This window comes from Leucoraja erinacea, chromosome 1, assembly GCF_028641065.1.
Source record: "Leucoraja erinacea ecotype New England chromosome 1, Leri_hhj_1, whole genome shotgun sequence".
NCBI classification, from domain to species: domain Eukaryota; kingdom Metazoa; phylum Chordata; class Chondrichthyes; order Rajiformes; family Rajidae; genus Leucoraja; species Leucoraja erinaceus.
Window position 1 is genome coordinate 116,044,234 of NC_073377.1, and position 12,387 is coordinate 116,056,620.

The 12,387-nt window shown below is 50.4% G+C and overlaps 2 protein-coding genes across 2 annotated transcripts in view; one reads left to right on the forward strand and one right to left on the reverse strand.

Moving 5' to 3' along the window:
- tbck (TBC1 domain containing kinase) overlaps positions 1-12,387 on the reverse strand; it is a 275,407-nt gene that overhangs the window by 247,618 nt on the left and 15,402 nt on the right. Inside the window, exon 2 of the mRNA XM_055641803.1 lies at positions 1,274-1,495. Within this exon, the coding sequence (XP_055497778.1) occupies positions 1,274-1,466 (193 nt within the window). The 5' untranslated portion in view covers positions 1,467-1,495. The remainder of the gene's footprint in view (positions 1-1,273; positions 1,496-12,387) is intronic.
- aimp1a (aminoacyl tRNA synthetase complex interacting multifunctional protein 1a) overlaps positions 1-12,387 on the forward strand; it is a 212,963-nt gene that overhangs the window by 131,945 nt on the left and 68,631 nt on the right. The window lies entirely within an intron of this gene.

The following is a 12,387-nucleotide window of genomic DNA, read 5'->3' on the forward strand; positions in this document are numbered from 1 at the left end:
CAAACTGAAAGGTAAGATCTGAAGTCTGAATTTATGAAAATTAATCTGTATGGACTTTAATTAATTTAATTGCACCCTTTATAATGTGAAAAAATGAAATTTGGAGGCTGTACATTCACTCATTCATTCACTCACTCACTCATTCATGCCTTCATTCATGCCTTCATTCATTCACTCATACATTCACTCATTCACTTATTCATTCATTCATGAAGTTGTGGGCCTAAACTATATGTATCAATAACAAGGTAAATTAAACATTTTCACTAATGCCAGCTTGTTGTAGAGTAATAAGACTCAACCATCTAATCTCCGAGCTGCCTGCGATAACTTACGGGGAAAAAGTGCTATGATCGCGGCACCTATGCATTTAACATAGTGAAGCCGCGGTCTCAATTAAAAAGCGGCTGATTCGCGACGCGGAACCGCGGATCATCTCCGCGGGCGGGGGTGGTGGGGTGGAAGGCTGTACATAGTGCTGTCCGTAGCGGGCGTTTCCAGGCCCCGACCATGGGAGAAAGACGGAGGAATATTCATTGCGCTTTATAGGCTGCCATTGGAGTGAGAAATGGTAAGAAATGGCTGATGTTTATGTAGAAATGAATTGGTGTATGTGAACTTAAACTTGAACTAATTTATCTATGGTAGTAACAGTGTTATTCTCATTAACATTAAGAAGAGGTTGAAATGTTATGAATTGAAGTCCATGTAGACTTAATGACTATGAGGTTTTTTATTTGTAGCCTCTGCCTGACCCTCCACATGGGATGGTCTCCCCTGCCATTAATATATATATATACTTGCTTTCCCGATCTCATTTTCTAATTAGTTTAATTAATTAATGTGCAACCTTCGGCAATGACGAGTTATGACATCCTTCTGAATTATATTTCATCTAAATCTGTTGAAAATTTCATGTAGTTTGGTGACTTGGGTCACGAAAACTGATATCTAGACACATTTTTGATGCTCGACCCACAACCTAAATGACTCCACAGATGTGACTGTGGTGTTCTTGATGGTGAGTGGGGGGTGGGGAGGGTGAGCTCTCCTAAAGTCTACACTCAATTCCACCGTCTTAAGAGCATTGAGCATTTGTTTATGAAAGAGAAGTCATGTTTAACAAATCTATTGCTTTTGTAATGATGTATTAGAACAGATAAGGTAGAGTCAATGGATCTGAATGTTCAAAAGGAAAATATTCTAACGTTTCTCCATTAACTCCTCAACCCTCTCAAAAGATATTGCGTGCGCCACAATAAAAAGAACCCACCGTGTTTGCCACGTAAGATGTCCACGTACTGGCAGAGCCTGGGATGAGAGATGGCCTTGAGGATCTGGAATCGTCCGAGAATTCGGACAGAGTTTGGAGTGAGTGGTAGCCCATTACTGCCGCACACATCATGTGGAAGCGCAGAAGCAAAAAATGTAAAGGCTCCAAGCTGGGCATCCTTGAGTGGAAACATTTTATTCTCAATTCAGTGTCATGGCATACCTGGAGAGAAACAAGGAATAAACAAGACATTGAGTATGGGATATGAGCTGCCATTCTAAGTTACTAAAGTAGTTAAGGCTAACAATTTATTTCAGTAGGGAAATACTTTGACAGTAGTATGCGGTTTATTATTAGGACATCATTGCTATGACTTGTAATTAAGGTATTTAATCCATGTCTAACTTCAATTGAAAACAAGCAAATTACATTGGAAACTGGGAATTCTCTCATCCAATGGTTGCAAAGTCAACTCAAACTTTGAAGTTGATATTAATGGATACAGCCATGGCCTGCGAAACGGGGGGTTGTATTTTGTCTTAGAAAAAATAACCCATCGCGATTTTCCATAACATTATCTGCTCATGCATCAAGAAACACGTTAAAAAAGCAATACATTTTGTGTTTAATTATCTACTTTTTCACATAAATTCCATGACAGCAAATTTTATTCTCAAATTCATGAGTAGTCATTTGTGAATTCTGGGAAGGACAGAACTACATTACCCAGACCGCTGTCATTTGCCACCCCATTTGGTGCGTTGCTGGTAAGAAGTGAAAAGCTGATGTAACAGCACATCTGTAATGTGGTACACTGTACTTGGCAGAAGAACTTGGAGGTACTTGGATGACTCTACAATCCTTTTCATTAGAGAAGAAAAATATACTAAAGAGCATCATCTTAAATATTGTGCTTGAAACTGATCATTAGTAACCTCACAAAAATGTAAAAAATGTGCAAAATATCCAACAGCTATGATGGGTCGATAGAAACCTGATGAGGGATGTGGTATTGTGCAACTAATATTGTGCAGCAATCCTGTCCTTTCCCATGTTATACAATACCTTGAAAGCTTTCTTGTCGTCATAAATTTGACCAATACAGGTGCACAACCTTTTATCCGACGATCCAAATAACGAAAACCTCCGAATAGCGACATTTTTTCGGTCCTTGAAGAAAGGTCCTTGAAAACGTTCACCGAGGGCGGCCCGCAGAGGTGACAGCGGAACCTCCGGTCGGTCCTCGAAGAAAGGGGAACTAAATCCCCATCCATAAAAGAGAAGGTGAGGGTATATTGCGCGGGAGGGTTAATAATTGACAATATGCTGCTACCTGTCCGCTGAGTTAAAAAGTTCCCACGGTAGACACGATACACAGTGTATCGTGAGTCTTGCGTGGGAACCTTTTAACTCAGCGGGCAGGCAGCAGCAGATTGTCGCTCCCTTCAGTTTCACCCCACCTACACCCCTCTGCTCCCCGGCCATGTGTGTGACCCCATCCCTCCCCTCTCCAACTCCCCGCTCATTGCACCGGCGCGGGGGCTTTGCACTGTTTTCACGTCGGCGATGGCAGCAGATCGGTGCGAGTCACCGGAGACGTCAGGACCAATTGGACGTCGAGCACCAGGCCCACCACAAGCACGGAGATCCCAGAGACCCACAGCCAACAGCAGCCCAGCCCAGCCCCGCTCCAACTACAGAGGAACCTGGGTTGAGGATGACGGGGCGCAGCTCGGGGCGTCGTAGGGGCCCATCAGGGAGCGGGTTCCTGTTGGTCCTGACTTCTCCGGCCACCTGCTATCCTCCGGGAACTGTACCGCCCTTGCAGGAGAGTGGGGTTGTTTGCAGTTGTAGAGGGAGGGGGCAAGGGCGGTACAGTTCCCAGTCTCAGCTCCAGTCCAGGGGGGTGGCCGGAGACGTCAGGACCAACGGGACAGCGACCCCCAGGCCCACTGCAAGCACGGAGATCCCAGAGACCCACAGCCAGCAGCAACTCCAGCCCAGCCCCGCTCCAACTCCAGAGGAACACGTAGGGGCAGAAGCTGATGGTGTGCTGATGGTACTTCTTGTTCTTGGGTTGGCGCAGCTCGGGCTGTGGGCAAACTGCCACTTGTCGCCGTAGCGGCCCATCGGGGAGAGGATTCCTCTGGAGTTGGAGGGGGAGGGGGGTATTGTGCTGTTTGATCGCAACCCTACTATCCCAGGGACAGGGAGACACAGCGGCTTTTTAGACTGGTGGGCAATCACTTCCAAAGTTCTGCCCACACAGTCAGTACACCTCTCCTACACTGCATTTCATACAAACATTTATTCTGCAAGAAAAAACGACATTGAAGACTCAAACTCGCGACCGAGTAACTGCCGGGATCAAGGAGCAAACTCGCGACCTTGCGGATATGAGCCGAACACTCTACCACTGAGCCAGCCATTAAAATCTACGCTAAAAAAATTTATTCCGAAGACCGACAAATTCTGAATTACGAAAAGTGTCTGGTCCCAAGGCTTTCGGATAAAAGGTTGTGCACCTGTATATAGAATACTGGCTCTGTGTTCTGAATCTACATTAGTGGATCTTCAAAGATGTAGATTGATTATGCATGTCAACCAATCACATATAAGTTAGCATCACTAACCCTACCCCACTATAACGTTTATAATAACACTTGTTTCCGGCACTGCTCAGTTCGAGCAGCAGTTGGGATGTTCTGACATCTAACCATCCTTTATGCTGTTAAAGTCTATGTGCTGAATAAAGATGACTTTGGATCACATAGCGTGTCTGCTGTCTGTCTACATGGTGTCAGAAGTGGGATGGTGACTATATTTGCCACCCCATTTGGCAGATACAAGTTTCTGAGAATGCCATTCGGAATCAACTCCGCCAGTGAAGTCTTCCAGAGAACCATGGAGCAATTGTTCGAGGACTTACCTTGTGCCATTATTGCCGACGATATCCTGGTGTATGGCAAAGATGCGACGGAGCATGACCACAACCTCAGGCTCGTCATGGAGCGCGCACGCAAGATCAACCTCAAGTTCAATCCAAACAAATGCAAGTTCAGGGATTCAGAGGTCCCCTACGTCGGCCACGTTTTCACTCCAGACGGCCTCAAGCCTGATCCGAAGAATGCTGCTGCCATCGTGGAAATGCCTGCCCCCACATACGTGCACGGCCTGCAGCGTTTCCTGGGCATGGTAAACTATCTTGGTAAGTTCATACCGAACCTCAGCGAACTATGCTCCACACTACGTCAGCTGACTAAAAAGGACACTGCATTGTCATGGTTCCAGCAACTTCAAATTGCATTTGACGCTTTAAAATCTAAACTGACCAGTGCATGGACCCTGACATTTTTCGATCTGAAATGTCCGGTGACAATCACCTGTGATGCCTCACGATTCGGGCTCGGCGCAGCCTGTCTACAACCATCTGCCGATGGCACCCTACTACCTGTCTCGTATGCCTCCCGCACCATGACCGACACGGAACTGCACTGCGCGTAGATCGAGAAGGAACTGCTGGCCATTGTCTTTGCCTGCTCCAAATTTAATTACTTCATCTTTGGGAACACCTTCATGGTCGAGACGGACCACCAGCCACTGGTAACAATCCTGAACAAGCCCATCCACGTCGCCCCAGCTTGCCTGCAACGCATGATAATGCAGCTGCAGCGCTTCGATTTCTCTATTACTTGCAAAAAGGGTAAAGACATGCATGTTGCGGACACTCTCTCTCGTGGACCTCAGGCATCTTGCAAACAACATCCCTACGAACAGGAAAATTTTACGGTCCTCGGCGCAACTTTGTCTCTACTAAGCAACTGCGCAGCTTGGCCGCACATACTGCCACTGACGCCACTCTCCAGATTCTCTCATCAATCATCAAAACAGGCTGGCCAGACAAACAATCCAGCACACCAACAGAGGCGCCACCGTTCTTCCTAGTCCGCGATGAACTGGTGATTCAGGATGGTGTCGTTGTTAAAGGTCACAAGGTAGTGATCCCTTCATCACTACGCGATAAATACTTCAAAGAGGCACACAGCGGACACCCAGGAGCCGATGCCACACTGGCACGCGCTCAGAGTCTGTTCTACTGGCCAGGGATGGCCAAGTACATTCGGGACCACACAGCCTCCTGCCCCACCTGCAACAGCCACACCCCTCATCAGCAGAGGCAGCCCCTTCTGCAACAAGCTCCATCAGCACTGCCCTGGACGTCGGTGGCGGCAGACCATTTTCGAATGGTGCGGAAAGCACTACCTCGTTCTAGTCGACTCCTTTTCTAACTGGTTTGAACTGGACCCGCTGACCTCCCTCACGTCTGAGATGGTCATCCGGAAACTAAAGAGACACTTCTCTACTTTCGGCTCACCCGTTCACCTGCAAACCGACAACGGTACACGGTTCACCAGCCATGTGTTCAAGCTGTTCGCAGACCGATGGAACATGCAACACATCACGAGCAGCCCTGAGTATCCACAGAGTAATGGACTCGCTGAGCGCGCCGTCAGAAGCGCCAAGCAACTGTTAGAGAAAGCGCGCCTTTCAAACTCAGACGTGTATCTCGATCTCTTGAATCTCAGAAATATTGCCAGTGACGGAACCCTGGGATCGCCAGCCCAGCGACTTATGTCCAGATCGACAAGACCTCCAGTCCCAATCGCACAACAACAGCTGGCCCCTCGGGTACTGAAGCCTGCCGCTGTCCAGAAACGTATCCAGGAGAAGCATGACATCCAGAAACGATCATACGACAGATCCAGCAAACCACTGAAGCCTCTACTGCAGGGCCAGGTCATCCGTTTACAAACTTCAACTGGACATTCCTGTCTGGGCACCATAGTTAACCTGGCTGACGAACCACGATCTTACCTTGTGGACTGTGAGGGAGCGGTATACCGGAGAAGTCGACAACACCTGCTTGCTGTGCGGGAACCTCGTCCACCATCAGCCGGTCCCTATGCTCCACCACTCCAATTCCAGCCGCTTGCTGCCATGTCTCCTACCCGTCCCGCATGCCTTACACCCCTCCACGTCCCGCGATCGTGACTAACCACAGGGCCTCCCCTCCTGCATGTTTCCCCTTTCGGTCAACACAAACCTCTCCCGCGCCATTCTCGCCTCCGGGCTCTCCGCCTCATCTTTCAGGAGAGGGAGGAGAGGGTTTGGTCCGCACACGCTCGGGCTGTGTCAGTAGACTGCCAGATAGATATGGCAAGTATGTTTAACTCCATGGCATGGGTGCCCTTTTATACTTAGTCTTTAAGGGGAAGGATGTAGATTGATTATGCATGTCAACCAATCACATATAAGTTAGCATCACTAACCCCACCCCACTATAACGTTTATATTAACACTTGCTTCTGGCACTGCTCAGTTCGAGCAGCAGTTGGGATGTTCTGACATCTAACCATCCTTTATGCTGTTAAAGTCTATGTGCTGAATAAAGATGACTTTGGATCACATAGCATGTCTGCTGTCCGTCTACAAAAGATATAATCATAGTCCATTGGAATAAATAATGGAAGATGGCAGACTTAAGTGGTACTTCTTCTTCTTGCGTATGGCGTGCACAGCTTAAAGTTGTAGGACAACTTGTTCTATTTGATCTTATTTGATTGTGCACGCCGGGTTCATTATCACACGGGAGAAGACAAAGTCATTGTGCAACTCTTCATCAAAATCTTAAAACAGGTTGTTCATTGACATGCAAGATATTATTATGCATTAACTGGCTACCCCACACAGTTCTGTAAAAGGGGAGCTATTAATTAAATGCACAGGTCTTGCCTTAAAGATGCATTAAAGCCACTGATTAAAGGATAGTCACAGCAGTGAAATCACAAGTTCTTTCATTAAAGTTCATCATATTGCACGGAAACAGGCCCTTCGGCCAGACTCATCCATGCTGCCCACGATGCCAATCAACCCTGGTCCCATTTGCCTGCATTTGACCCTTATCCCTCTTTCCTTGTCTGTGTATCTGCACAAATTTCCTTTCAATGTTATTATTGTAACTCCCTCAATCACTTCCTCTGGCGGCTCGCTCCACATACATACCACCCTCGGCGTGAAGAAGTTGTCCAATCACATTTCTATTAAACCTTTCCCCTCTCACTTTAAACGTGTGCCCTCTAGTCTGAAGAAGGGTTTTGACCCGAAACGTTGCCTATTTCCTTCGCTCCATAGATGCTGCCTCACTCGCCGAGTTTCTCCAACATTTTTGTCTGCCCTCTAGTTCAGTTTGGTTTATTGTCATGTGTACAGAGGTACAGGTACTGTGAAAAGCTTTTTTCTTGTGTTTAGTAAACCAGTCAGCAGAAAGACAATACTTGATTACAATTGATCCATTTACAATGTATAGATGATAAGGGAATAGCGTTTAGTGCAAGGTAAGCCAGCAAACTCCAATCAACGGTATACTGAGGGTCATCAAAGGCTTAGATAGCGTTTAACACTGCTCTCTGGTTGTGGTAGGATGATTCAGTTGCCTGATAACAGCTGGGAAGAAACTGTCCCCAAATCTGGTGTTTAACAAAGAACTTCAGATGTTGGAAAATCGAGGGTACACAAAAAAGCTGGAGAAACTCAGCGGGTGCAGCAGCATCCATGGAGCGAAGGAAATGGGCAACGTTTCGGGCCGAAACCCTTCTTCAGACTGATCAGGGGTGGGGTGGGGGGTGCGGGGACAAGAAAGGAAAAAGGAGGAGGAGCCCGAAGGCTGGGGGATGGGAGGAGACAGCAGGGGGACTGAGGAAGGGGAGGAGATAGCAAGGACTAACAAAATTGGGAGAATTCGATGTTCATGCCCCCAGGATGCAGACTCCCCAAGCGGAATATGAGGTGCTGTTCCTCCAATTTTCGGTGCTGCTCGCTGTGGCCATGGAGGAGACCCAGGACAGAGGTCGGAGACGGAGTGGGAGGGGGAGTTGAAGTGCTGAGCCACCGGGAGGTCAGCTTGGTTATTGCGGATCGAGCGGAGGTGTTCGGCGAAACGATCGCCCAACCTCCGCTTGGTCTCACTGATATAGATCTGCTGACATCTAGAGCAGCGGATGCAATAGATGAGGTTGGAGATGCAGGTAAACCTCTGTCGCACCTGGAACTACTGCTTGGGTGCTTGAACGGAGTCGAGGGGGGAGGTAAAGGGACAAATGTTGCAAGGGAAAGTGCCTGGGGAGGGGGTGGTACGAGAAGGAAGGAAAGAATTGACAAGGGAGTTATGGAGGGAGCGGTCTTTGCGGAAGGCAGATATGGGGGGAGATGGGAAGATGTGGCGAGTGGTTGGGTCACGTTGGAGGTGGCGAAACTGACGGAGGATTACTTTTTGTATGTGACGGCTGGTGGGGTGAAAGGTGAGGACTAGGGGGACTGCCCTTGTTGCGAGTGGGGGGATGGGGAGAGAGAGCAGTGTTGCGGGGTATGGAAGAGACCCTGGTGCGAGCCTCATCAATGGTGGAGGAGGGGAACCCCCGTTTTCCCTGAATAATGAGGACATTTCAGATGTCCTGGTGTGGAACGCCTCATCCGTGGAGCAGATGCGGCGTAGACCGAGGAATTGGGAGTAGGGGATGGAGTCCTTACAGGAAGCAGAGTGGGAAGAAGTGTAGTCCAGATAGCCATGGGAGTCAGTGGGTTTATAGTGGATGTCGGTCAGAAGTCTATCACCTGCAATGGAGAGAGTGAGGTCAAGGAATGGTAGTGAAGTGTCGGAAATGGTCCAGGTGTATTTGAGTGCCGGATGGAAGGTAGTGGTGAAGTGGATGAAGTCAGTCAGTTGTGTGCGGGTGCAGGAGGTGGCACCAAAGCAGTCGTCGATGTAGCGGAGGTAGAGGTCGGGGATGGGGCCCTGGTATGTATTGAACAAGGATTGCTCGACGTAACCGACAAATAGGCTCGGTCGGGTATGGCATTGGAGTTGATGAAGTCGGTGATGGTGCTGGAGATGGTGGCCTGGTGCTCGTCAGTGGGGTCATGGGCCAGGGGTAAGTAGGAGGAGGTGTCCGAGAGTTGGCGCGTGGCCTCAGCTTTGTAGAGATCGGCGCGCCAGACTACCACGGCACCTCTCTTATCGGCGGATTTGATAACCCAATCTGGGTTGTTGCGGAATGAGTCGATGGCAGAACGTTCATGGGGGGAGAGATTGGAGTGAGACAGGGGAGCGGAGAAGTTGAGGCGGTTGATGTCGCGACGGCAGTTATTGATGAAGAGTTCTAAAGCCGGAAATTGGCCATGAGGGGGGTTCCACGAGGAGGGGGTACGTTGGAGACGGGAAAAGGGGTCATCAGTGGGGGGCGAGGACTCCTTCCCATGGAAGTACGCTGTGAGGTGGAGGCGACGGTAGAAGAGCTCCAAGTCGTGGTGGGCGCGGAATTCATTGAGGTGGGGACGGAGGGGGACAAAGGTAAGACCTCTGTTGACGACAGACCATTCAGTGTTGGAGAGGGGGAGGTCGGGGGGGATAGTGAACACCCGGCAGGGATGGGGGTTGGGGCAGGAGGAAGGCAGGTGGGTGGACTGGGGATGAGGCGATGTGTGGTGGGGAGGCGATGTGTGGTGGGGAGGTGGTGGGTGGTGGGGAGGTGGTAGGGGGTGAGAGGGCTGTGAGCGCTGTGGTGTGGGTGGGGAAGAGCAGGGGTCACATAGTTAGAGGAAGTTGGGGAAGTCTCAGTGGAAACTGCCACTGAGGTAGACCAGGCTGGGTCAACTGGCACTAGGACCCAGTGGAGTCAAACCCAGGAGAGTGGGAGTAAGCAGCGTGAAGGCTTCAGGCCCAGTGGAGATTCCAGGCTCCAGGTAAGGTGGGTTGTTGGAGGGAGGTGGAGTGGCGCGGGTCAACGGACCCGATGTTCGGAGTCGATGGGCGGTTGAGTCGGGTTCCGCGGGCGATGTGTGGGAGGTCCCGGTGGGCGGATGGTCGGCGGGGCGGCGCGGCTCGGCCAGCCTGGGAAGGCGACGAGATGGGTCGGGTGCGGTGCGGCGGCCATGCTGGGGGAGCCCCAGTGCAGCGACGATGCCCGGTAGGTCGGGTCCGGCGGCGATGCCTGGTAGGTCGGGTCCAGCGGCGATGTTGAGTAAGTCAGATCCAGTGGCGATGCCCGGTAGGTCAGATCCAGCAGTGATGCCCGGTAGGTTGGGTCCGGCGGCGATGCCCGGTAGGTCAGATCCAGTGGCGATGCCCGGTAGGTCGGGTCCGGCGGGTCCGGCGGCAATGCCCGGTAGGTCGGGTCTGGCGGCGCAATGCCCGGTAGGTCGGGTCCGGCGGCGATGCCCGGTAGGTCGGGTCCGGCGGCGATGCCCGGTAGGTCGGGTCTGGCGGCGATGCCCGGTAGGTCCGGTCCAGCGGCATTATTGGGCGGGCCCAGTGCGACGGCGATGTTCAGTGGGCCTGGTCCGGCGGCGACGCTGGATGGGCCCAGTGGGTCGGCGACATTGGGTGGGTCCGGTGCAGCTGTGATGTTCTGCCGGCCCAGTGCGGCGGCGATGTCGGGTGGGTCCGGTGCGGCGATGAGGCTGGGCGGTTCTGGGGGGCGTCGATGGTTGGAGGAATCGGCGAGGGGGAGAAAGTCCGAGTTACCGAAGCTGCGAGGCTGGGCGTCATCGGTAGGCAGGTAAATGTCGGTGGCAGCAACGACGTGGAGGTCGATGAAGGCAGCGTCCTGGTGAGTATTGAAGTCGCTCCTCATGGCCAAGATGGCGTCGCGGGACTCGGGCAGGCAATGCAGGCTGGAGTTGGGGCCTGGAGTCTGCGGGGCATCGCAAGGCGTCGGGAGCGGCCTGGAGGTGGGCTAATTTGGGGTCCTTGGTGGAGTTCAGGTGGGCCAGGAATTGTTGATTGAAGCAGTGGATCTTCTGGCGGATAAAATATAATTGGGGTCCGTTGCAGGTCTGGGGTAGCGAGGCCTGAAGTTCAGGAAGTGTCAATGCGAGGTCCTGCTGGTGCCGGCGCATCGCGGCCAGGGTGGATCTCAGTGCCCGGTTGGAGAATTGCTGGGTATGCCGGTGGATGGCCAGTCGGTACCGATGGTCCGGTTGGGGTCCGAACTGGGAGGTAGGGAACTCGAGCTGGAAGCCATGAGGTATGCGATGGAGGCGAAGGCATGCCCCGAGGAAGCAATCTGGTGGTGTGTGTTTTCACAATTCTATAGGTTTTGCCTGATGGGAGAGAGGAGAAGAGGGAATGGCCAAGGTGCGACTCGTCCTTGATTATGCTGCTAGCCTTGCCTCTGTACTCCACAATTTGAGATTTGTAATTTTAAAAAATCACATGTGGTTAAAGTGCACATTCTCAGATTTTAATGAAGGCAATTTTTAAACATTTTGGTTTCACCATGTAGAAATTACAGCAGTGTTTATACATAGTCCCCCCATTTCAGGGCACCATAATGTTTGGGACACATGGCTTCACAGGCGTTTGTAATTGCTCAGGTGTGTTTAATTGCCTCCTTAATGCAGGTATAAGAGAGCTCTCAGCACCTAGTCTTTCCTCCAGTCTTTGCATCATCGTTGGAAACTTTTATTGCTGTTTATCAACATGAGGACCAAAGTTGAGCCAATGAAAGTCAAAGAAGCCATTATGAGACTGAGAAACAAGAATAAAACTGTTAGAGACATCAGCCAAACCTTAGGCTTACCAAAATCAACTGTTTGGAACATCATTAAGAAGAAAGACAGCACCGGTGAGCTTACTAATCGCAAAGGCACTGGCAGGCCAAGGAAGACCTCCACAGCTGATGACAGAAGTATTCTCTGTATAATAAAGAACAATCCCCAAACACCTGTCCAACAGATCAGAAACACTCTTCAGGAGTCAGGTGTAGATTTCTAGACGACCACTGTCTGCAGAAGACTTCATGAACAGAAATACAGAGGCTACACTGCAAGATGCAAACTGCAAAAATAGGATGGCTGGATTACAATTTCCCAAGAAGTACTTAAAAGAGCAACCACAGTTCTGGAAAAAGGTATTGTGGACAGATGAGATAAAGATTAACTTATATCAGTGATGGCAAGAGCTAAGTATAGAGGAGAGAAGGAACTGCCCAAGATCCAAAGCATACCACCTCATCCGTGAAACACGGTGGTGAAGGTGATATGGCCTGGGTATGTAT